The sequence below is a fragment of the Capsella rubella genome, unplaced genomic scaffold, assembly GCF_000375325.1.
Source record: "Capsella rubella cultivar Monte Gargano unplaced genomic scaffold, Caprub1_0 scaffold_2, whole genome shotgun sequence".
Taxonomy (NCBI): domain Eukaryota; kingdom Viridiplantae; phylum Streptophyta; class Magnoliopsida; order Brassicales; family Brassicaceae; genus Capsella; species Capsella rubella.
The window spans coordinates 11,405,156-11,430,254 of record NW_006238922.1 but is presented as its reverse complement, the minus strand read 5'-3'; the positions used below and the strand labels follow the sequence as shown (position 1 = coordinate 11,430,254).

The following is a 25,099-nucleotide window of genomic DNA, read 5'->3' as shown; positions in this document are numbered from 1 at the left end:
CAACAGCAACAACAAAATCCAATGAGTAATATTTGTTGCCTTCAAGTCTATGTGTCCATTAGGTAATCCTTGGAAGAAAATTACACACCCTTCTTATGATTTGGATCAACCACAAGGAAATATAGTAAAATAGAGAGAGAGAATTCATCAAATGCTCTAATCATCATTGTTTTTTTTCTAAAATTTTAGGTGTGTCAGTATTTAAGGAATAAATAATTCATTGTTTGTTCTTTATAATCTTTGTGATAGACGTCAAATGAAAACAATATCTTGGTGATGAGACTTGAAATAAATGACAAGACAATAACCTTAAGCTAATCTACAATGTTCAATTCAAAAGTTCCATCAAATTGATATCTTGGTTTCAGTTTAAACCACAATCCAAAAGTCTTCCAATCAGAACCAAAGTTTCCAAAATGTCCAGCTCAAACAAAAAAATGGTACTAATAGTCTCATTTGTAAAACAAAATGTAACATAACTGGTCGGTATGATGATCATGTTTAATTGATTCTTTTGAAGCAAGCCCAAGGTCCAATGGAGAAATTTAAATAACCCAATCATTATCAGAATCGGCCTTTCCTTATCCGTCTCCACGCCATAGCTGCAACCACAACTCCTCCCATCTGACCCGAACTTGATGAGACGTTGTTCCTCTTCCCCTGCATTCCCAAAAATAAGTTGCTCTGGTTAAAAGATGCATAGTCATATTGTCTCAAAGCAAAATGTCGATCGATTAGATTATGAGAGCATACACACCTCTAGCATCTTAAACATGTCGAGTCCTAGAAAAAAGATTCCCTGAAGATTAGAAATATAAAGTTATTAGATGATTCAGAAGAGTTTTACTCGTTGTGATGAGTATGTAGAGAGTCCTTACAGTCAGTACAGGCACACGGAGCAGCAACCTAAAGTATGTAGTAACTCTTGGGTAGATGCACATATCGAGCAGCGTGATAGCAAACACAGATCCATTAGAGCCCTGTACCATAGGAAAGAGTTTACCTCACTAGCATTTGGTGATCCAAAACAAGTGTATGTGCATCTTTGTCTCACTCTCTATATATCAACCGAAGATTCCAGTCTGTTCATGCTCAGACCAAGTCATTTAACTAGACGAGTACAAAACATACCAGGTGAAAAATGGGGATTGATGGATCCGTGATAACAACTCCTTCACCCTGTATGATTGACCAACAATATCGGAGGTAAGGCATTTTGTGTAAGCCTCATATATGTAACATGTACTTCAAATGAACTGGATAAGGATTAATGAAAAAACTACTAATCATATGGACCTAGCATAATTTGAAATTAAAAGGAAACTGCTCTATATATACCTGGAGTGTAGCCAAGATAGCTTGACCACTCAAGAAGACAACAGAGCTACCAAGTGCTCCAGCAACGTACAGCTTCAAAAGGTAAAGCGGCCCCAAGGTTCTTGCAATCTAAGAACAATGGGTTTATGAGATAAAGATGCGTAGGTAGCAAGTTTTCCAAAAGGAACCAACTTAATATCTATCTAAGGAGCAATTAAGGACGTTTCCTTGTAAAGTTAAGTTGCTGTTACAGTAACATGAGCGAAATTAATATTGTGAATATGTGCTCCAGTCAGATGTAACGAAGTGGCCAGTTCAAAGGAAGTACAAAGGAATGCATTTTTCATCTTATTTAAGATCAAAGAAGGAGACATACTCTGGTTCCGAAGTAGTAGAGTATAATCATGTTCAAGCTGAGGTCACTGGTTCCAATATGACTAAATCCCGAAGTTATCAGCGTGTGTATACGCCCAGACGTGAAACCGTACGTTGATAGCTGCTCAAATATGAAGGTTAATGATACCAAAGATCAACCAAATCCAAGACAAGAGTTTAGCATTAAAGAAGAGAATAAAAAATCTGAAGTTATGAGGTTAATTAGATCACCACAAAATGTTTCGACAACCACATCCTCCACTGTATGTCCTTGCCTAAAACACGCCACAATGTGAATACAGCAGCATTAGCTACTATCAACCCTAAAACTACACCATTAGCTCCATTAATCCAAGACTTCCTGCGAGACGAAAACACACACAAGTAAACCCAATAAATTAAGTTAGTTAATTTTATTTTTTGGTATTGTTTAGTATCCACAAACCAAAATCACAAAGAAGGGAGACGAAAAGAAACAATACCATCCACGCTTTTGAAAACCGGTAAAACCCTTTGACTCTAATCCAACACGAGGAAGCTCAGAACTGAAGAACCCTACTCTAGATTCCATAACATTTCCGAGTTTGAGCTTTAGATTGGTGTTCCCGAACGTGCTTGCGAAGAACCCATGAACTTTCTCCGATCGCGATAGACAAGGAACGAAGCGACGAGTGACGGAAGAAGAAGATGAGAGGCTAGAAGAGAGAAGATGGGTCAGGAAATGGCGACTCTGGGTCGGCTGCTTCTTCACCAGTTTGGTCAGCTGCGAAGAAGAACCAACGATGACCACCCTCCGACTGCGAGAGAAAATCGCATGCATTTTTCCAACTCTTGTTTGGGAGCCAATTTTTACCAAATGCATGGACACCAGATTCTCATGAGCTATCTCTTTAAAACGTCACCTTTTTTTTTAATTCATTAGGATATTAACAACTTTATTGTAAAGGTTTATTTTTATATAGAAAAAAATCTGCTCTTTCCAATTTAGGAAAATTGTAAAATTTAAAAACTTGAAAATATTCATTGCACCATGACCTTTCCCATCTCCACAATAAAAAAAAAAAAAACAAATTGACAAACATCACTCCACAAGTCTACCCACTCACTCTCATCAGTCTCTCAGCACCAAAGTTTCCAAAACGTTCAGCCCAAACGATGAGAATACTTATAATAATCTCATTGTCACAAAGTTTAACATAATTAGTATAATCAAATCACTAATAGAATCGGCCTTTCCTTAACCGTGCCCACGCCATGACTGCTACTACTAGTCCACCTAACTGACTCGAACTTGATAAGATTTTGCTATCTTTCCCCTGCATTCCCAAAAAAAAAGGTTTGTGTCTGGTTAAAAGATGCATAGTCATATTGTCTCAAAGCAAAATGTGGATTAGATTCTCAGATCATACACACCTCTAGCATCTTTAACATGTCGAGTCCTAAGAAAAAGATTCCCTGAAGATTAGAAAAGAGAGAGTTTTTAGATGATTCACAAGAGTTTCACTCATTATGACGAGTACGTAGAGAGTCCTTACAGTCAACGCAGGCACACGGAGGATCAACCCAAAGTATGTTGTAACTTTCGGGTAGATGAACATATCGAGAAGCGTGATGGCAAACACAGATCCATCAGCACCCTGTACAAAAATTGGAAACACTTTGATAGTCCAAAACATGAAGCGTGTTCATGGTTCATGTTCTTACAAAAACATTTAACTTGATAAGTAAAAATAACTTACCTGTTGAAAAATGGGGACTTTTACTTGATCTTTAGTGACTACTACTACTACTCGTTGGCCCTGTATGATTGACCAACCAATAAAGATTAACGAAGGTAAGGCGTTTCGTCTAAGCCCACAATTCCGCGCAACACATCTGTGGACTTAGCATGATTATGAAAATGAGAAAGCTATGCTTGTCGCTATATATATATATATATATACCTTGAGTGACATAACCGAGAGAGCATGAATACTCAAGAAGAAAACAGAGCTACCAAGTGTTCCAGCAAAGTACAGCTTCAAGAGGTAACGTGGCCCCAAGGTTCTTGCAATCTAAGAGCAGATGGGGTTCGATATAAAGATCAAACAGTATGGAACGATCAATAAGTATCAATTATTTTTTGTTTTTGAACGAACTAAGGACGTTTCGTATCGAGTCATATGAGCCAAATTAAGTGTTAGTAGCCCATTGATAGGAAACAAATGAAAGCATTTCTCATCTCATTTACGAAAACAGATTATATAGAGACATATTTCTATGGAAACAAGGAAGTGAAGTCATACTCTGGTTCCGAAGTAGCAAAGTCCAATCATGTTCAAGATGAGTTGACTAGTTCCAACATTAGTGAAACCCGAAGTGATCAGTGTGTGTATGCGTCCAGTCACAAAACTGTACTTTGATAACTGCCCAAATATATAGCATGGTTAATCATACAAAAGATCCACCAAATCCTAAGTAGAAGAGTTTTAGCAGGGTACTTAAGATTAAAGAAAAACAAAAGTTGTGAACTTTGTTTGAGGTCAGACCAGAAAATTATTCACCATCCACTTAATGTCTTGGCCTGAGACGCGCCACATGGTAAACACAGCAGCATTAGCTATAATCAATCCGAAAACTACACAATTAGCTCCATTAAACCAAGACTTCCTGCCAGAAGAAACACACAAGTATACCCCAGTAAAGTGTTACTTCTTTATCCGGAGAACATAAAGGAGTAGGTCTAAACCAGTGTCCAGCTGCTAGTCTATTTATAAAGAGGAAAGCATCAAAAGAGCTTTGAGCTGCTCAAATCAAGAACTACACAGAAATGGCAAAAAAGCTACTAATTGTCCTCGTCCTTTTCTGAGTCCTCACATGTCTTTTTTTTTTTTTTTTTTTGAAAGAAGCCAAAGCACCATTGACTAGAAAGAAAGAAAAAAATAGCTAAGGGAGGAAAGATGTGAAAACATTAGTAGATGATTAATGAACCACATAAACTCTGTACAACCCTAAATCAAACCTGAGCATCCTAGAGATTATATGTAAATCACACCAAAAAAAATAAGAAATAAGGTTTCGAAGTTAAATCATCACAAAAAGGGGGGGAGGAAAGAGAGACAATACCATGTACGCTTTTGAAACCCGGTAAAAGCATTAGAGTTGAATACATGACTAGGTAGCTCAAAACTGAAGAAGCCAACTCTAGATTCCAAAACAATATTTCCGACTTTTTGCTTTAGATTGGTGTTTCCCAACGTGCTAGCAAAGAACCCATGAAGTTTCTCCAACCGGGCGGGTAGAAGAGAGGGAACAAATCGGTTGGCTGAAGAAGAAGTTGAAGAAGAGAGAGCAGAAGGAAGAAGAAGATGACTCAAGAAATGGCGACTCTGGTTCGGCTGCTTCGTCACCAATTTGGTTAGCTGCGAAGACGAGCCAACGACCCTGCGAGAGAAAACCGCCTTCATTTTTCCAACTCTTTTTTATTTCAAAATTTGTACCAAATTAATGGCGCTTACATTGTCATGAAGTATGTGTGTTTTTTTAAAAAAAATTGTGCAATAAAAAAAAGTGATGTCACAAAAGTAACATTACAAGAAACAGAAGAAACAAGTTGTTTTCATTCTACCTACATACAGTATAAGGTAAAAAAAACAAAAGATTCGCTCCGGTTAGGGGAATTGTAAATTTATTAAACCGGGTCAGACAACAACGATCCGCTCATCTATGTCTTTTGTGTATATCGCCAATCACTCATTTGATCTAAACTAAAGAAAATTCTCTTGACGCTAACTTATAAACTAACTAGATGATGACCCGCGGGTGTATTTTCAAAACATAATTTGCTGGTTTAGTTTTTTTAAATAAGTATTTACCATTTGCATAAAATTAAACAGATTCCCTAAACCTGTCCTACACCACTGTTCTAAGGCCCAAACATCCCCCGTGGATTTTTGGTTTTTCTTCTTAATCGAGGTAATATAATTACAAAAATTACAAAAAAAAAAAACACCATGTATTTAATATATATATTGAGCATGGAAAAATTAGATGATTTTACTAGCAACAGTAGCACCCATTTAAAATTCTAAAACGATGACTTTTCAATTAAAAAAAAAAAAGGATTGTTGATCATGTAAGTTTGCTCAAGTGCTCATTTTAACTTTCGTAAGATACATATACTTAAAAAAAAAAAAAAAAAAAACTAGAGATCTGGTGTATACATATAGTTTTTCTTTAAACCAACAAAAGAAAAGATACATATGCATGCTACTATAATAAGTAGTAATAACAATACAATATATCTCTAATTAAGAAAGGCCGGAGTGGGCTTCATCATCATAGGTAAGAAAAAGAAAGACTTCAGCTCGGGATGAGAAGAGTGCGGAGAAGAATTAAACATATCAAGGTTGTGTATAGACAAGAGTCCATCGGTAGAATGACATAGCTCATAGTCTCCAGACTCGCTCCCGTAGTTCTCTAGGGTGTTTGTGTTGGCGTCATAGCATATCAAGAGCCGCGTCGATATTAGCTTGAACAAAACTTGGTCTGACCATATATCTAGCATCTGCACTTTACCATCATTTTTGTTTGGATTTGTTCCTCCGAGATCGATCTTATGCATCTTGGCCCATCCGCCGCTAGCAGTTTCGTCCATCTTCCAAATCTCCATGATTTGAGACCGGACATCATCATCTATCATCCATAAGTTTCCACGGATTCCAGACAACGTGAAAAAGCGAGTTTTCTTGGTTCCCTGGATGTCAAGGCGGAAGCAAGGTGGTTTGGGGTTTATGGTTGAGAAAGCTTCATCTTGTAAAGAGAAAGACACGATCTGAAAATCACTAGTGGTCCAGTAAATAAATCCATTGACGTGAACCTGAGACGACAGTTGTAGAAGATAGGGACATGGTCTACGTAGCCTTCTCCAACGGGATACGTTAAGACGGCCATCTTCCATAATGTCCATATTCAAGACCTCAAATTTGAGATCTACTTTCTTCCAAGTTGTGATGAGGCCACTTGGCAACCTCCTTGTACGGTCTTCATCCAAGTCGTGAGGCCACTTAACGACTTTGTACTGCATCGTGGCGTCAACAAAACCAAAAGAGACGAGACACTCGTCAGATTTGTTGAAACACCATGGAGAGAACCAAGGTTCCGGTAAATTCTTCAACTCCTTGTTCACGGGGTCATAAAGATGGATCCCAGATTCACAAACAAAGCATAAGAGCTGGTGGTGAGAGCTTAGCGTTCTGAATCTATGGCCAGCAAAAACTACCATGAACTCGTGGATGAGGCCATTGGACTTGTTGGTCACAAAGAAATTGTACTTAACATGATAGTAGTACCTACGTTCCTGCTTGAGTGCCTTGAGAGTAAAAAGGAAATCACGTGAACGGCTGTGGTGGAGGCGAAGGAAAGACGTATGAGAGAGGAGAGACCTAATTTTCTTTGAGACTGATCGAAATCTGGCTAGGGATTTGCCTGGAACTCGGGACATGATATCCATAACAAGGTCACTAGGGAGATAAACAGAGGTCATATTTCTTCAAGCTCTTGCTTTGGCTGTGGTGCTTAAGCGCGTGCCTTTAACTTGTTCTCTTTATATATTTAGCTAGCGTGTGGGAGAAGTTATAAATTCCTAAACAGAAAAAAAAGGAATTTGTTTTATTACCAAAAACAATTCTGAAATCTTCATAATACAGAGATAATAATCAATAAGATTATTTCCAGTTTCCATGGACACATACAACTCCAATTGTGTGTAGGAGTTAGTTTATTTGTTGATACATATGAGATTATTAATATCTTATTCAGTATATTGGTATATATCCTATTTAAATTTGTATGTATCTTCCTAATATACAAGAGTTAAGTTTTTATATAATAAACTAGATAAATCGGCGAGGTCAACATTGATATTAAATTTTATCGAAAATAATGGAAATGTTAGTAATAACATGTATATTTTTAGATTTTATCTTGTTATTTAAAAAAAATGAATTTGAACATAACATATTCAAATTTTCAATACAATTTTAAATATCAATACCATCATAATAAATTATTTTCATCTAAACGCATGAGAGATAAAAAAAAAAATATATCACACACAATATATACACATATCAAATATATATATTAGTTAGAATTTTTTTATTTTATTTTTTTAAACGATCCCACTCAATAATTGGGCAAACTTTTAAATAAATAAATAGTTGGAGGCATGTTCAGAATAAAATGAAACTTTGAGGGTACAAGTATAAATCTGAACTTTTTTACAGGACATGGTCTTCTTCCTACTTTGTACAGTGAGCGCCTTCAAAGCCGAAGCTGAAATGGCCTCAAAACTTAAGACCTTCATCAAGCTTCGTGGCTACCCAATAACCCTATTCAATCAGAATCGATCACTATCCTCAAATCCATCTTCACGGATTCTCGTACATACTAACCAATCGCACTACAGGAAACGAATTTTACTCGCGGATCTCCTTCAGAGGTATGGTTTCCCTCCTTCTTCTCTCCAACACTTCCTCTCAAGGAACAGTCACCTGCTGAATTCGGATTTAACAGAGACCGAGACCTCTCTCGGTGTCTTGTTGTCGTTGAAACTCCCTCAGAAATCACTCGTTTCGCTGATTTGCGATTGCCCTAATGTTCTGCGATCAGAGTTCTTAAGGAAATGGAGAGTTCCTCTTTCCGAATGCGGTAAACAGGGAGTCGCGCCTTCCGCGTTTAAGAGCGTCCTTGAGCATTCTAGTAGAATTGGGATTGGTCCAGATAAGTTTTATGAATGCTTAAGGGTTTTGAAGGGTTTAGGCTTTTGTGATAGTACTGTGAGTAGGATTTTAAGCGCATTCCCTGGAGTTTTGTTAGTGAATGAGGTTGAAATTCGCAGAAAGATTGAATTTTTAGTTGGAATCGACATTGCTCTAGATAACGTTGAGAGGTTCTTTCACGTTTTTCCTGAGATTTTAGGGATTGGTACTGAGACTAGACTTAAGCCATTGCTAGATGAGTTTATGAAGATGGGGTTTAGCAAGGATGATGTTAAGAAAGATATTGCTAGAGAACCTAGAGTTCTTGGCTTGGAGTTAGGAGAGCTTCCGCGGTGTTTGGAGCTGATCAACACATTGAAATGCCGGGAAGTGATCAGAGTTAGTATTCTCAGCGAGGGTGCTTTCCGTGCTGGGTTTCAAGTGAAACTCAGAGTTGATTGTTTATGCAAATACGGGTTGATCCATAGAGACGCATTCAAGGTTGTATGGAAAGAGCCGAGGGTGATCTTATATGAGATAGAGGATATAGAGAAGAAGATTGTGTTTTTGACTAACAGAATGGGATTTCATATTAATTGCTTAGCTGATGTACCAGAGTATCTAGGGGTTAATCTTCAGAAGCAGATCGTTCCGCGGTACAATGTCATTGATTACTTGAAACTGAAAGGTGGTCTTGGCTGTGATATTGGATTGAAAGGTTTGATCAAACCAAGCATGAAAAGATTCTATAATTTATACGTGAAGCCATACCCAGAGTGTGAAAGAATCTTTGGCAAGAGAAAAGAGAGTGTCCGAGTGAAAAATCGACATCCCGCTGGGCTTTGGAAGCTTATGAAGCCGTCTAGCCATCTAACAACAAAGGAAGATGTGGTAAACATGAAGGCATTTATAGGGCCACTTGCGTAGTAGGTTTAGATCTGCTTGGAACAAAGATTGCCTCTTACTAGATTGAAATATACCGACCTCTCTTATCTGTATTCTCGCTCCCTCACTTTACTACGATCTGCTCTGAATCGATATGAGTTCAGGAAACTTCCATGAGCCATCGAATCCGATTTCATGGCTTGATCATTCAAAGGACAATACATATTCCTGACGAAAAATACTGAATAATCACTCGCTTCTCGTTCTGCATGCTGTGGAGGCAGAAGACATTAGCAAAGTGATAAGGACGTGCGAGGGAGCTGATACAAGCAATGAGGAGCGCAAAAGATTGTAACAACCTTCTCATGTTCTCATGCTTATCGGTAGTAGTCATCGAGTCTGTAATCATTATACTAGCATTGTACTCTGAGTGTAAAGGTGACACATGTGTCATCTGAGAGAGGATTGATGTTTCTAGTGATGTGCTAGAAAGGTCCTCTTCTATACAATGTATCGTTTGGGTTAAGATATCAATTCTTAACAGAAAGCTATTGCCTCCCATCTCCAGTTCGGCAATTCATTGCACAAATGATTTGCTGAGCAAATGTAATGACTTTGGTTGTCAAAAGTTGAGAGCTTTCCAATTGTTGTAACGTACTGTACATACTAGTCTAGTTATGTTGCTTGGGTCGAGCTAGGCCTGTTAGTGACCCATTAGAAAAATCAATTTTGAGTCTGGCCTCTACTAGATAGAAGTATACTAGGTTCTTTCTTATATATAAAATAATCTTTTTTTTTTTTACTTAATCCAGGTAAGACCATGTTTAAAGGAAAAAAAAAAATTAGAAAGATAATTATTGTTATTAAAAAATTATGCATTTTTACTAGTTATTTTCAAAGAAAAAAAAGTAAATTACTAAAAAGGCATTTATAATAAACTTTTAATGTGTTTAATTGGACTAATTAGGCGTATATAAATAAGAATCATATTACTAGAATAGCAATAAGAACAAGTCCGATAACTATATCCTATTATTAATTATATAATGTGGATATATAATAAAAAGAAGTATCCAATGAACAAAAAAATAAAAAAAATAAAGAGGCAGAAGGAAGCCACGAGCAAGTGTTAAGACTTTGGGTGTGTGTGTAATAAGGAGCGACAGTTGGTCAAATAACATCTTTGACTTGGTCAACGTATCGAAACAACGGTTTTCTGGTAGTATTGATTATTTAAGGACTGACACTCACACGACTTGTGGACTTGTGTGTAACATTTGCTTTCTCCTTAAGCATATTATCACAAAAGCCAGCTTATATTGTCTCTACGGTTAAGACAACCTATGACCTTACCCCCACACACATATATGTGGGAGCGTTCTTCAATTTTGCATGGCATATGTGTCACATTACTCTGTGTGTGTGTGTGGTATCGATGTTGAAGGGAGACAATTTTGTGGTTAACGAGGTTGATGCTATGTTTGGTCCATACCCTGCATCACGCATATGGCCACCATCTTACTATGTTTTCGTGACGTAATTGCTGATTTGTATTATCATCTAAACAAGCTGGATATATATGATTCGAGTAAGCCAATATATAACATAATATATGATTCAATAACCCTTAATTATGCAATTTATGAAAGAAAAAAATGCGGTGCAGTGCATCATCAGTGTTTAACAGAAATTACCATCTACAAAACATATTTTGAACATTAAAAGAATAATTAATTATTATGAAAACGGTATTAATTACCAGTTTTTTTTTGCTATGTTAAACCATTCATTTGTATGTCAAAAAAAAAAAAAAAAATTTTGTTTGTTTGTTTTTCTTTTACATGGGTGTATGGATCTAAACCTACCATGCCCTGCTTAAAGCCGGATTAATGTATGGTATCCGAGGCTAGCTAGAATATTTTCATCAATAATTAGTTGCTTATTGACTCATCAACATCTTATCTAAAACTCTAAACGGATTCTTTATGTTCCTCAAGATACAATATTATTCGCAGTTATTCACATTTTTATACTGTAATTGTCCAACACAGATACAAATTAGTCCAAGGGACCTATATATCTCAATCCCCCAGGTTTTAGTTTTACAGTTTAATGTATTAAAAATATAGAATAAGTTTGCATGAAGGACCGACACTGTCGACTCATGTGCGTTTGTAAAGAGACATGGAGGAAACAGTGACTTTTTGGTTGGGTCAAAGGGAAGCAAATCCATCTTGTTGGTTAACCGATTACGATTCATTAATAATTTCGGTGGCTTCCCCCAATGGAATATCTAGGTAGAAAATAAGGTATCCATATGTTCATTTCATACGTAGTTATGCGTCTTCTTTATTCAACAATTGTAAATTCTTCATTACATAGTATACACATTACACGCGGCATCTAAAGGATACATATTTCATTGATTTATATATGAGATGGTCTCGGAACACACCTACATAGTAATCACATGAAAATAGATTTAGTTTTATATATAGCCTGTTTACCTAAGTATATATAGTTTTCACTTTTTCAGCTCCAACTATAGATAACATAGGTAGCCAACCCTATATGGCTATATAACTCATTCACATTTCAGTCGAATCTTCCTAATATAAAATTTAACCGACCACATTGCATACAACTATCAATTACAATAGTATAGTTACTTCCTAATTACTTTTTTTTCTTTAATCTTTATACGTCATGGGTAACTGACTTTCCATATATATGCATGTTATTCTCTATGCTTCTAAAATTACTCTAACCATAATTATTTGTATGGGATCAAAGCAATTAATTATAACATTCTTACACGAAAATTACTATGTTCTAACCATTGATATTGAATATTCTAAAAATAAATAGGTACACTAATGGCTTAAATTTGCATGGCGAAAACAAGTATAAAACCATGCAACGGATCGAAGGACAACTCAAATCAATTTGAAAGGAGGAAAAGAAAGAAAAAGCCCGGCCGGTGCAAGTTGCATGTTTCCAAAGAGTCTTAACCATATATGGTCAGTTAATTAGGCATGTCCGGCTGGAACTTTAATAAATAAAATATAATTATTAACCGATCTAACCCTAGTTTTCGACCATTATAAAAGAAACAGTCTCACTCTGCCCTATCATCATCATCACACAGTTTCTTCTCTGTGCTTAAGAATAACCCTAATTTCTTCTTCAAGAAAATGGCTATTGATGATACGTATCTTTCCTTTGTTTCCCGATATGGGCCTTCTCCACTTCCGAGTCTCGAGCTTTGTCTCAGCATTTTCTTCTTCATTTTCCTTTTTGTTTTCTGGTTGACTCCAGGTGGCTTTGCTTGGGCACTCTACAAAGCTCGTTTCCATACCCGACCTGACTTCAAAACCGGACCTGTCGCCATTCCCGGCCCGTCTGGTCTCCCTATCATTGGTCTCCTTTTGGCTTTCACAAAAAATGCCTTGACACACAGAATCCTCGCCGATATTGATGGCACTTGCAAAGCAAAAGCTCTCATGGCGTTTTCAGTCGGATCGACCCGGTTTGTGATAACTAGCGAACCAGAGACCGCGAAGGAGCTTCTAAATAGCTCCGCTTTCGCAGACCGGCCCGTGAAAGAGTCGGCTTACGAGCTGCTCTTTCATAGAGCCATGGGGTTTGCTCCCTTTGGTGATTACTGGAGAGAACTGAGGAGGATCTCTTCCACCCATCTCTTCAGCCCCAAGAGAATCTCCGGCTTTGGCGAATCCCGTAAAAACATTGGACAAAACATGGTGAAGGAGATCAAGAGTTCAATGGAAAATTTTGGACAAGTGCAGATAAGAGAGATCTTGCATTTCGGATCACTCAACAACGTGATGTCTAGCGTTTTCGGTAAAACGTACAACTTCAACGACGGTATTGTCTACTCAAAAGAGAGCAATGAGTTGAAGCATTTGGTGTCCGAAGGCTATGAGCTTCTGGGAATCTTCAACTGGAGTGATCACTTCCCTGGAATGAGATGGTTAGATTTACAAGGCGTGAGGAGAAGATGCCGTAGTTTGGTCTGTAAAGTGAATGTCTTCGTTGGTAAGATAATCAATGACCACAAATCAAAGAGGTCTCTACGTGATAATCAAGGAGAGAGCACTTATGATGATGACTTTGTCGATGTCTTACTTGGCATGCACGACAACAACAAACTTTCTGACTCCGATATGATCGCCGTCCTTTGGGTATAATAACGAGTATATGCATATATATACATATATCGGTTAAGTAGTAATTAACCTAGTCTAAACATTTTGTTTTTGTTTTGTATAGGAAATGATTTTTAGGGGAACAGACACGGTGGCGATTCTATTGGAATGGATTCTTGCGAGGATGGTTCTTCATCCTGACATTCAAGCCAAGGCTCAGACCGAGATCGATGCTATCATGTGTGACTCGGGACGTCAAGTCTCAGACTCAGACCTCTCCAAGCTTCCATACCTTCGTGCCATTGTCAAGGAAACCCTAAGGATGCACCCACCTGGTCCTCTCCTCTCATGGGCTCGTCTATCCATTCACGACACTCAGATCGGGAGTCACTTTATCCCCGCTGGAACCACGGCGATGGTTAACATGTGGGCTATAACCCACGATGAAAAAGTCTGGCCGGAAGCTCATGAGTATAAACCAGAGAGGTTTCTTGGTGCTCAAGAAAATGATAACTTCCCCATCATGGGATCTGATCTGAGGCTTGCTCCCTTCGGTGCTGGACGTAGGGTCTGTCCCGGCAAGTCGATGGGCTTAGCCACCGTGGAGCTATGGCTAGCTCAGCTGCTAGGAAATTTCAAGTGGGTTCCATGTGGTGAAGTGGATCTGAGCGAGACTTTGAAGCTATCTTTGGAAATGAAAAACACTCTTGTCTGCAAGGCAATCCCTAGGGTCTAAAGTAGGGTTTCATAGACTATAAAAAGATCATGCAACTTTGGGGTTGTCTTATTTCCCATGTGAGATGTCTTTAATTAGTGACTTTCTTTTCTTTTTTTGTCACCACATCCAAAATAATTATAGTCTTGAAAGTTTAAGTACCGGATTTGATATATATAAAAGTCAAATCAATAAAAATTCAGATGTTAATCAATCATGCTATATTGACATTTTTTTCAATTGAAATCGTGACACTTATATTTAACAAAAACATACAAATGCATTGATTTACTAGTTATTATATCAGAGTTTTAAAATTTGGTTTTTCTTGTTGTTATAGTACAACAAATAGCCGATACATATTACTTTGTAGATAGCTCTGCAAGTCAAATTCAAATCAAAATAGAAGGGGAAACTAAACTATCTTTGAATTGTGGAAATATGGCTAACCTTGTATGCGCGCATTTGGGTCACACCTAAACAAACTTGTGTGCTATGTGAAACGAGACAACATGTTTTTCGTTTACTATGGGCTTTTGACAACAGTTTGATCAGTTACACACATAAATTATACCATACAAGTAGATACACATATGGGCTTTTAATGGACCGGACTGCCGAGCCTTTAAAAGCGGAGGCTTTGTAAGTAAGTACGTACAATTGAAGAATGGTCGACAAAAAGATATATCCAGAAAGTAGAATGGTTGGAAGCTGCACGACCGAACTCAGTTACGGAGCCAGACCAAGTGACCGACCAACACAAGCCTCCCTACCTGCTAACTTCCATTTCTAAAACGTGATCTTTTTTTTTGTTTATTGTTTTTTTACCAACAACCACTTTTTCTCTCCTTACCATTTCTTCTTTTACACAATTACTTGCTTACTTTCATTGTTACATACAAATACATAAAAACTACTTTAACGATTTACACAAGTGTTAAATAAAGTTTTCAATATGACTTGCGACAATAAAACAAAATCCAATTTTACCAACTCAAGACGGAATTTTTATAAGGCTTAAACCGATTACTTATTAATAAACAACTAAACTCTAGTATAATTTTGTTGTTTCAATTCAACTGATGTTGACCATTATCGAGCCATCACCAGTCACCACCTACCTAAATTTTTCCTTGTATTATAAAACCCTTTTCTCATCTTCCAAGAATCTCAGTCCAACTTCTACTACTCTTATTAACAAAGCTTCCCGTTACTCGAGTTCATCCGCAATGGCATCAAAGACGGCCCAGAACGGAGCCGAAGCTGAGCTCACAGAGTTCGAGAAAACCCAGAAGAAGTACCAAGGTTTCATCGCTACACTTCCAAAGAGCAAAGGCTGGAGACCCGATGAGATCTTAACCCAATATGGCGGACACTGGTGGCAAGAATGTCTCCTCGAAGGTCTTTTCCACGCTAAAGACCATTTCGAAGCACGACCCACTGATTTCCTCGTCTGTAGCTACCCAAAAACCGGTACGACTTGGCTCAAAGCCTTAACTTACGCAATCGTGAACCGTTCTCGTTTCGACGACGCTACGAACCCACTTCTCAAACGTAACCCTCACGAGTTCGTGCCTTACGTTGAGATAGATTTCGCGTTTTATCCAACCGTTGATGTTCTTCAAGACAAAAAGAACACGCTTTTCTCTACCCATATCCCAAACGGGTCATTACCCGATTCGATTGTGAACTCGGGTTGCAAAATGGTTTACATATGGAGAGACCCAAAAGACACTTTCATTTCCATGTGGACTTTCTTACACAAGGAGAAGTCTCAAGAGGGTCAGTTAACGAGTCTTGAGGAGAGCTTTGATATGTTTTGTAAAGGTTTATCTGTGTACGGTCCTTATCTGGACCATGTGTTAGGTTATTGGAAGTCTTACCAAGAGAATCCGGATAGGATTTTGTTCCTTAGGTACGAGACCATGAGAGCTAATCCTCTGCCGTTTGTGAAGAGACTGGCTGAGTTCATGGGTTATGGCTTCACTGCTGAGGAAGAGGGGAAAGGTGTTGCTGAGAAAGTGGTGAAACTTTGCAGCTTTGAGACGTTGAAGAATCTTGAAGCTAACAAAGGAGATAAAGAAAGAGAGGATCGTCCTGCTGTTTATGCCAATAGCGCCTATTTTAGGAAAGGAAAGGTCGGAGATTGGGCTAATTATCTTACTCCCGAGATGGCTGCTCGTATCGATGGTCTAGTGGAGGAGAAGTTCAAAGATACTGGCTTGCTTCAACATGATAATTGAATGTTTTATCTTTAAATTTCTTCTAGTCCTTTTGTTTATTTGGTGCGGCGGAACAGAGGATGCTCTGTTTTGCTCTGTTTGTTTCTGTGTTCTCATTAGTATCTGCATCATCTTCTTAATAACAAGAGAAAGATACTTCAATATATGATCCTAGATACTTGAGTTAGTAGGGAGAAATTCAGATTCCATTTTTTATGATCACAAACAAAAAAAAGATTGTAAGAAAGCAATTTTTGAAATCCAAGTAGGATTTGGCTGTGGTTACACAGCTGACTCGACAATGATGATAAATAATGCCACTAGAAAGCCAATTCCTTTGATAGAAACAATACAGTTGGATAAACAGAACAATATTTATTCTTTCAATATATATAGCTTATTTATTACATTATAGACTCAAATTATAACATGAGGAGCTAGCAAACTTCTGCTGTGAACAAAGCATATAAGGATCAGTCATTGTTCGGAATTAACAAGAACCAGTCACTTACCATGCTCAAGCAGACCGGTGCCCTTAAATTTCTCTTCCATTATGCCATCGATACGAGCTGCCATCTCTGGAGTCAGATGATTTGTCCAATCTCCCACCTTTCCTTTCCTGAAATAAGCGCTGTTCGCATAAACACCAGGACGATCCTCTCTGTCTTTCTCTCCTTTGTTAGCTTCAAGATTCTTCAATGTCTCGAAGCTGCAAAGAGTCACCACTTTCTCAACAACACCTTTCTCCTCTTCCTCAGCAGTGAATCCATAACCCATAAACTCAGCCAGACTCTTCACGTACGGCAAAGGATCAGCTCTCATAGTCTCGTACTTGAGGAACAAAATCCGATCTGGATGTTGTTGGTAAGCTTTCCAATACGCCAGGACATGATCAAGGTAAGGACCGTACCCACACAGACCACGACAGTACATATCAAAAGACTCCTCAAGATTGCTGACAGGTCCAAGATCTGTCCTGTCCTTGTGAATAAAAGTCCACATGGAGATGAAAGTGTCCTTTGGGTCTCTCCAGATGTAAACCATCTTACAACCCGATTTCACAACCGAATCAGGTAATAACTCGTATGGGATATGAGTTGAAAACAGAGTGTTTCCTTTGTCTTTGAGAACATCAACTTCAGGGAAGAAAGGGAAATCGATCTCAATGTAAGGAACAAACTCGTGAGGGTTACGTTTCAGGAGGGGATTGGAGGAATCATCGAAGCGGGATCGATTAGCGATGGCGAAAGTCAAGGCTTTGAGCCAAGTGGTACCTGTCTTTGGGTAGCTACATACGAGGAAGTCACTTGGCCGCGCTTGAAAGAACTCTTGAGCGTGGATACAACCTTCGAGGAGAGGCGGTAGCCACCAGTAACCACCATACTCGATCAGGGGCTCTTTCGCTCTCCAGCCTTTCTCGTGAGGAAACGTGGAGATCAGGTCTTGGTACCTTTTCTGATTCTTCTCGAACTCTGTTAATTCTATCTTGGACTCGTCGTGGTTCGGTAAGGTCGAGCCCGTGCCGGTTAGGGTTTCTGGTTCCATTGGGGATAGAGAAAGATGATTTGAAAGACTTGAGCGGAGTTCAGTGGGAGATGAGTGATGGATGATGATGCATGTTCTGTGTTTGGACAAAGATCAGATTGGCTTTAGTAATGAAGCTATTTTTTTACTCACGTGTTATTATGTGATTTGCAGGTTGTTGATTTGGTGCGCACATGCTTAAAGCAGAAAAGAACACTCAAAAGAGTATATATATAACAAATATATAATTTGTTAATTTATAAATGCACTTCTTCGTAATTGGAAAATTATATTAAAAAATAGGCCAAGTATAATTATTTTGTCTTTTTTTTTTTGACATCACTTCTTTTGTTTCATCTACTCAACCATCATAAACTACAACTCTTCACTGGCAGAAATCTGAATTTCCTGCCTTTCTAAAGATCTATAATTAATATATATTGCATTGCATACGAATCAGTCTGCTTAATTAAGTATTTATGATATCTTATATCTACTTTATTAATGGCTTAATTGATGAAATACAAACTCATTTAAGTGTCTCAAGTACCTGTCCCAGTAAGGTTCATACTCATCCGTTGCATCATGCATGCATGCTTTAGCCATGGTTTCCTGTTCCCTTTGTAGTGTCAACCGTGCTCTTGATCATCCTATTAGAGATGTCCATATCACAACATAAGCCCAAGACATGCCATGGTGTGGCTTGGTGAGAGTGAGACCATAGCATACATACAAATTGATCTGCCTGCAACACGTTAGGTCCACCATTAATACAGTCTATTTTGTTTCACATAGAGTTTGGTTAGTCAGTTCAGTTCAACTTTTTTTTTTAAATATAATTTAACATTTAAAAAAAAAACTTGTGTGAAGACTAACTTTATAAAACGAAATGATCCATAATATTATATGAACATATATAGCTTTTTAAAATTCGTAATGAAATTTATTATTAACCGAGTCTTGTAAGTTTTGAGTAGACTATTTTGCTGGTACGTAAATCAAGTACGACAAAAAAAGATATACACAAGGAAGAAGTAGAATCCTCCATTCTGTTGAGGAAGGGTCGGGGTAGCATACAGTATAGGACATTTGATGGTGGTTTCACGTTTACATTTTTTATTGTTATATAATATTATTTCATTATGATTGTCTACTGAACTCGAGTTGGAACAAGAAATGGAATCAAGCATATAACTTTTGGGAATATTAAGTATATGTTTATTAATTAATTATAAACAAAATAATTAGCTTTAAAATAATCCCATAAACAGTCAAGTGGGAGAGGATCAGCCAATGTTGAAAGATCGATATTTTACGAAATAATTAAAAATCATGCAAACGTACGTTACGTTGAGTCATTAATTAACATATCTTAAGTTAGGGAAACTAGGTCATGGATTTTAACAGAAAAACAAAATCACGGCATGGATCATTGAAAAGTCAAGTAACACACACAACGTGACCACTGACTAATTTGTGATCAACGATTTTTCATAATTGCTTTGACTTCTCCTCAACGATTTTGTGACCATCAGCTTTATCCACATCTCAATATAATATCCAACATGTTATTTTCTTAAATCCCAACTCTTTCGGTTATTTACATGTATTATATATACGTATATAGCTCAGTTGAACACAAACTGTGTTTTAGAAATAAGTTCGTATTCGACGATCAGATCCATCTAAAACAAGATTTTCTTCTAAACAGTAAAGATACTATGATCTATTCGTTTTCTTGGGGATTTCTACTAACAGATTTTGAAGATTCAGCATTTTTATTTCCCTAAACGAAATTAAACCGTGGCCACTTCGACTATATCAAATGGTTATCATCGTTTAAGCGGTTGTAGACATGAATACAAAAAAAAAAAAAAAAAAAAAAGAACAGTCTATCTGGCGAAAAAGTATTAATCCGTTATCCATGTACCATATATATATATAAATAGTTGTTTGGGGAATTACAAAAGATCATTGGTAATTAAGAACAGTTTGATCAGCAAAAGGATCATATACAAGATTGGTCATACTGTGTAGTGTGTACATGATGAAATACAATACAACTAATTGGTCAAACCAATCAGGGCGATTAGTTCAAAATTTTGTTTGCAACCTAACCGTGCTTCCATTATGGGATTTTTCGATTAGTATTTTTTTTTTTTTATGCGAGTGTGAGAACTAAGTTTAAGCAGGCCGTTAACGAAACATATATCCCTAAAGTTTAAGCAGTCACATTATTTATGTATATTCATATCAATTAAAAGGATTTTTTGGGAGAGAAAATGTATTTAAAAATCCAACTTACTATATATTTCAAGAACAAAGTAAATTGTAGTATTCGTTGTAAATCCGCTTGTTTCACGAAAATTCTTACAAACTTTTAAGAAGATAAAAAGGAAAAGGGGGAAAAAAAAGGTGAGGAGTTGATAGATGCTCTCACGTTTAGCCTAAAATAAAAGAGTATAATGATTGTTTGTATAATCAGATTGTTCGCCTATATCTTTACCTTATCTTTTCCAGATTTTTCATCTTTCTTCTTTATCTTCTTTCATCTTCACATTTAACAATGCCAACAAAATCTTTGTTTTGGAACTCGGAACTGGAAACGTCGATTTATAGTCGAGATTCGAAATTCCTGCCATCAACGATATTCACACCAGATTTTTCAACGATTATTAAATGTTTTAAACATATGTATGTCCACGAAATTATTGTCCACAAGATTATTTTGTCCATGAAATGTAAATCTACTTATTATCGTCTGTTTGTTCCATGATATACTTTGTTTTAAAGAACAAATAAAAACAGTTTAATTATATTTATGTTATAATTAATGTCTATGATAGAATAATTATTGTCTACGATATATTATAATATGGTTTTTACTCTATACTATATATAATTGTTGTATATATCATCTAGATATTGTTTTTAATCCATGTTATGTATATTTATTGTCTACAACAATTATTGTGTCTATAATATAATTGTTGTTGTCTACGATATACTTAAACTATGGACAATATCTGAACATGTTTATTTTCCTGAAGGGCAAAATCGTCCAATCGAACATACCACTACCACACAAATGTGGTACTCGCCGAAACAATTCAAAAATGTGGTAGATGCAGTAATGGACCCACAACATTGTGGTAGATAGTTTAAAATTCCCTTTTTTCTTTTTCTTTTGAATAAATGCCTAATTAATGTAATTTGAAAGACTTACATTTTCTTGTAGTCGACTTTATGAAAACATTTGTTTTAAACTTTTAAGTGAGCTATGAACATTTTCAAAATAATTTGTCAAATTAAATGAATGGCACTTTAACTCGAGCTATTCAACCAAGTTACAGTAGATCAATTGCATGGAATTGTGCAACTAATCAAATCCTACCTTAGTCAGACTCCGAAAACGAATAATGGTACCGTGCAAGTAAAATGAGTAATCAACCTCCGAAATGAATAATGGAACTGTGCAACTAATCAAATCCTACCTTATATATCCTAGCTAAATTATTATGTTCAGTCAAATATAATAATATTATGCGAAGCGCGATTAAATCTAAAAAAGCCAGAGCAAATTAAACTCTAATTAATTTACTTGTCATTTTTCACCATCATCATCTTCATAAAGAATACTAATTTCTCGACAGTTATATATATACTCATCCAAAATAGTTGTCTATCCCTTCAAATGAGTCATCAACTTCACTGGTCGGCGTCACTAAACATCGTCTCCATTTAATCCTCTTGAAGAATCATTGTAAGTTCCCTCATGAACGATGTGTTCTCCAAACAAGACCCATCCAACATCAAGAACTCTTCACCATCGTGCGATACAACATTACTCAAAAATCTTGATGAAATCAGTCTCGTCGTATCTTCAATGTCACCGAAGATATCATCATACAAAAAGAGATCTGAGGAGTCAGAGCACGTGGACGAGGACAAAGGTGTTGTTGCATCAACATTTATACTTTGGTTAGTGAGTAGATCCGAAGAGGTTGGTGTGGACGAAGAACTCGTTGACCTCTCGCATTCAGAAGAACTTATAATAGGAGTAGCATGACTAGTAAGTGAGCCACCACTTCCAATAATATCAGATAGAACACTCTGGCTGACTCTCTGACCAAATCTGTTAGCTACTTTGTTCAAGAACCGAGCTGATGATCTAGATGACTTATTGTCTTTTGACTTTTGATCATCTTTTTCCTGATGAACGGTGCTTTTCTCCTCTAGGTTATCGAGAAGGGATTTGTGGGTGACGGGATCTATACCTTTCTTGATCAGACGCTTCTTGATGTGAGTGTTCCAATGGTTTTTGATCTCATTGTCTGTTCTTCCTGGTAACCTACGAGCTATGGCCGACCATCTGATATAAATAAATAAATGATTAGCAAATGTGTATATACCAAATCTTCATTACAGCATCACTGGATGAAAGATACATCTTGTGAGGATATCATTAAGGTTTATTGTGAAATCAAATATTCTAAATTTACAACAAAAGATTCGTTTTTCGTTCGTTTGTTTGAGCAAGTGAAACTAATTAAGATATATATCGAACCATATATATGCATATACATTTATTTTGGTGTGAAACATTTGAACTCTATATTATTGTCCTTAGACATGTCGTAGTCATTATAGTTAAAACGAAAAGAAAAAAAAAACATACTTGTTGCCATGTACTGCATGGAGGTTGATCATGGAATCTTCCTCTTCTTGGCTAAAATCTCCACGCTTAATATCAGGTCTTAGGTAATTCGCCCATCTCAGTCTGCAGCTTTTGCCACATCTTTTGAGTCCTACAAAGTTATTCATAATGCAAAGGTAAGCTGATTGAAAAGTCTGATCGATTTAATAATTAGTTTTCGAAAAGAATAACAAAGAGTACTGGAGAAAGGTTACATATATATATACCAGCTTTATCAGGAAGGGTTCTCCATCCTCCTTCACCGTGTCTTTGAACATGGGCGATAAGCTTTTGGTCTTCTTCTTGAGTCCATACTCCTTTCTTCAACCCTTCTGCTCTACAGCACGGCGTCCGTACCATTCTTGATTCTTAATTAGAAAGTAATAATAGAGGCTAGCTAGAGTCGTACGTATAGGCGCCAAAAAGAGAGATTTTATTGTTTTGAGATTATATGGATGGATCATACAAAGAAAGAACTGGATATTTAATATTTTGATAAGAACATTAAGACAGCTTATCGAAATTTTGCCACTCCTCTCAGATACTCTACTTCTTTTTGTTGTGTTTTCCCCTCTTTCTCAATTTATGTTATTTTGTGTGTTTGAGATGAAGAAGACGAAGAAGACGAAGACGAAGAAAACAAAGATAAGAGAGAGCTTTTGGTATGTTGTGTGTTTTCTCACTTTGGCTGGCAAGTGAGAAAATTTGAGGAAGGAGGATAGCTTTTTATAGTAAGCGATGAAGCGTACTGGTTCGTGTGCAGCCGACGGCGTAGATTGAAAGTGATTGACACGTGCAATTCAAGTGGAACAGGAGGAATTTGAGATGGAGGTTCTTTTACGTATCTTTCATTTTCTTTGTTATTTAGCCATTTATTTATATGTCTCTTTTCAAAAATAAAACATAATTTTAAAATTATAATAGCTAGAAAAATGTGAATAGACAAATCTAATCCCTAACATTAATCAGATGGAAATTTCTGGCCTCTTGGTTTTCTAATTTAGTTCTTCTTTCCGTTTCATTAAAAATATCGTTTAATTTTTTCTTTTTTAACTCTTAGTATCGTTTAAAGTTTTTATATTTGTTTTATAAAGAGAATCATTTTGTATTTGCATTGCATTTTTTTAAAAAACTTCCATTTATCCATATTATTTCAGCATCTTAATAAAAAAAATATAATATTTTAATTTGTGTTTAATATGTTAATCTAATATTTGTCGTGGAAGGATAAATTATTCTTTTATACTGTTTTCAACAAAACTGATTTGACCCAAATTTAAATAATATATAATTTGATAATTATTGAAAAAAATCTGGTTTGAATGAGAAAAAGAGACTATAGATATCAATTGTCAAAAAGGGACCTATTAAATATCTCACGTTAACATCATAATTTGGATCACACGAAATGGATATAATATAAGAGAATTCTCTTAAATATCATAAAAACATGTTTTTTTTTTCAAAATACCATTACAAATATTTTCTAAAAATACTACTAAAATATTTTTTCCAAAAATATCACAAAACTAAAACTAATATTTATAACATTCAAAACTAATTTATAAATCCTAAACACTAAACCATACCTCTAAAAATTATAACCTATATATAAACAGTCAACTTAAACATTAAAAAAAAATTCAATTCTACAGCTTCAAAAATCAACTTTTTGTGTTATTTTTGAAAATAAAAATAAATTATGATATTTTTGGAAAAAGACTAAAATATGATACGTAAGGGAATTTTTCTAAAAATACTGAACAAAGGTACAAAATTTTGGATCATTTATTGGACAAGTCACAATACAGTAATTCTCCCATGCTGATCGCTTCGATCGGAACATCGTGAATAAATGCAATTTACTTTGTCATATTTTCTCATCGGTCTTTTACTCTTTACTTTTCAAAACGAATCAATCAAGTTTTTTTTTTTTTTTTGGAAACTTACGAATCAGTCAAGTTAAAAATAAAGTAAAATAGTAAAAAATGGAATCAGTCATCAGAGTATAGTATTATAGTAGCTATTACGTACGGTTAAAATTTGTCAAAAAGTCATATTTCACGAGGCGTGGAATTTTTCTAAAAAAAAGTTGACCTTGAGGTTCACAAAACGTTAGATCCAAACGAAAAAATAACAATATCTCATGCGAAAAAGAGTACGTGTAACGTATTATTGTCGGGATAAAATCAACAGTAAAAGAAGGAGTGCGAGACTATTCTAAGGAAAAATAAGATTGTGGAATTTTAATAAAACATTATTATAACAAAGCGGTCTCAACCAAATACTTTGGCTTGCATATATCCGTCTGTTAGACGAAAACTGAAAATTCGAGGAAAGTGATAAATAAAATGGTAAGCTAACAATACGGTCGGATTTTTGCATTTGATATTAGAAAAAAAACAAAACAAAACTAGACAACTTGGTCGCTCAAAACATTGGACCTGGACAGCATTTTA

The 25,099-nt window shown here is 36.2% G+C and overlaps 8 protein-coding genes across 8 annotated transcripts; 3 read left to right on the top strand and 5 right to left on the bottom strand.

The window, feature by feature from the left end:
* Positions 1 to 330: 330 nt before the first annotated feature.
* LOC17894343 (rhomboid-like protein 17, chloroplastic) lies at positions 331 to 2,526 on the bottom strand. The gene is made up of 8 exons (XM_023788088.1): positions 2,175 to 2,526; positions 1,924 to 2,053; positions 1,694 to 1,813; positions 1,339 to 1,446; positions 1,132 to 1,179; positions 879 to 980; positions 758 to 799; positions 331 to 660 (listed from the first exon to the last, which is right to left on the bottom strand). The coding sequence occupies exons 1-8, from the start codon at positions 2,510 to 2,512 to the stop codon at positions 565 to 567; spliced, it is 984 nt and encodes a 327-aa protein (XP_023643856.1). The 5' UTR covers positions 2,513 to 2,526; the 3' UTR covers positions 331 to 564.
* A 383-nt stretch (positions 2,527 to 2,909) lies between these two features.
* On the bottom strand, positions 2,910 to 5,138 carry LOC111832060 (rhomboid-like protein 16, chloroplastic). Its single transcript, XM_023788315.1, has 8 exons — positions 4,798 to 5,138; positions 4,221 to 4,341; positions 3,978 to 4,097; positions 3,636 to 3,746; positions 3,432 to 3,491; positions 3,228 to 3,329; positions 3,106 to 3,147; positions 2,910 to 3,008 (listed from the first exon to the last, which is right to left on the bottom strand). Exons 1-8 carry the CDS (start codon positions 5,136 to 5,138, stop codon positions 2,910 to 2,912), a joined length of 996 nt encoding a protein of 331 aa, XP_023644083.1.
* Positions 5,139 to 5,977: 839 nt separating this feature from the next.
* LOC17895600 (putative F-box protein At3g17560) lies at positions 5,978 to 7,216 on the bottom strand. The gene has a single exon (XM_023788548.1). The coding sequence runs from the start codon at positions 7,214 to 7,216 to the stop codon at positions 5,978 to 5,980; it is 1,239 nt and encodes a 412-aa protein (XP_023644316.1).
* Positions 7,217 to 7,991: 775 nt separating this feature from the next.
* Positions 7,992 to 9,961, top strand: LOC17896458 (transcription termination factor MTERF15, mitochondrial). The gene has a single exon (XM_006301362.2). The coding sequence runs from the start codon at positions 8,013 to 8,015 to the stop codon at positions 9,357 to 9,359; it is 1,347 nt and encodes a 448-aa protein (XP_006301424.1). The 5' UTR covers positions 7,992 to 8,012; the 3' UTR covers positions 9,360 to 9,961.
* A 2,550-nt stretch (positions 9,962 to 12,511) lies between these two features.
* LOC17894875 (cytochrome P450 78A5) lies at positions 12,512 to 14,219 on the top strand. The gene is made up of 2 exons (XM_006301439.1): positions 12,512 to 13,519; positions 13,608 to 14,219. The coding sequence occupies exons 1-2, from the start codon at positions 12,512 to 12,514 to the stop codon at positions 14,217 to 14,219; spliced, it is 1,620 nt and encodes a 539-aa protein (XP_006301501.1).
* A 1,097-nt stretch (positions 14,220 to 15,316) lies between these two features.
* On the top strand, positions 15,317 to 16,584 carry LOC17894300 (cytosolic sulfotransferase 16). The gene has a single exon (XM_006302454.2). It carries the CDS (start codon positions 15,428 to 15,430, stop codon positions 16,439 to 16,441), a length of 1,014 nt encoding a protein of 337 aa, XP_006302516.1. The 5' UTR covers positions 15,317 to 15,427; the 3' UTR covers positions 16,442 to 16,584.
* A 138-nt stretch (positions 16,585 to 16,722) lies between these two features.
* On the bottom strand, positions 16,723 to 18,068 carry LOC17895247 (cytosolic sulfotransferase 18). The gene has a single exon (XM_006302423.2). The coding sequence runs from the start codon at positions 17,963 to 17,965 to the stop codon at positions 16,925 to 16,927; it is 1,041 nt and encodes a 346-aa protein (XP_006302485.1). The 5' UTR covers positions 17,966 to 18,068; the 3' UTR covers positions 16,723 to 16,924.
* A 3,454-nt stretch (positions 18,069 to 21,522) lies between these two features.
* Positions 21,523 to 23,317, bottom strand: LOC17895937 (transcription factor MYB122). Its single transcript, XM_006302556.2, has 3 exons — positions 22,868 to 23,317; positions 22,623 to 22,752; positions 21,523 to 22,316 (listed from the first exon to the last, which is right to left on the bottom strand). The coding sequence occupies exons 1-3, from the start codon at positions 22,998 to 23,000 to the stop codon at positions 21,686 to 21,688; spliced, it is 894 nt and encodes a 297-aa protein (XP_006302618.1). The 5' UTR covers positions 23,001 to 23,317; the 3' UTR covers positions 21,523 to 21,685.
* Positions 23,318 to 25,099: the final 1,782 nt, after the last annotated feature.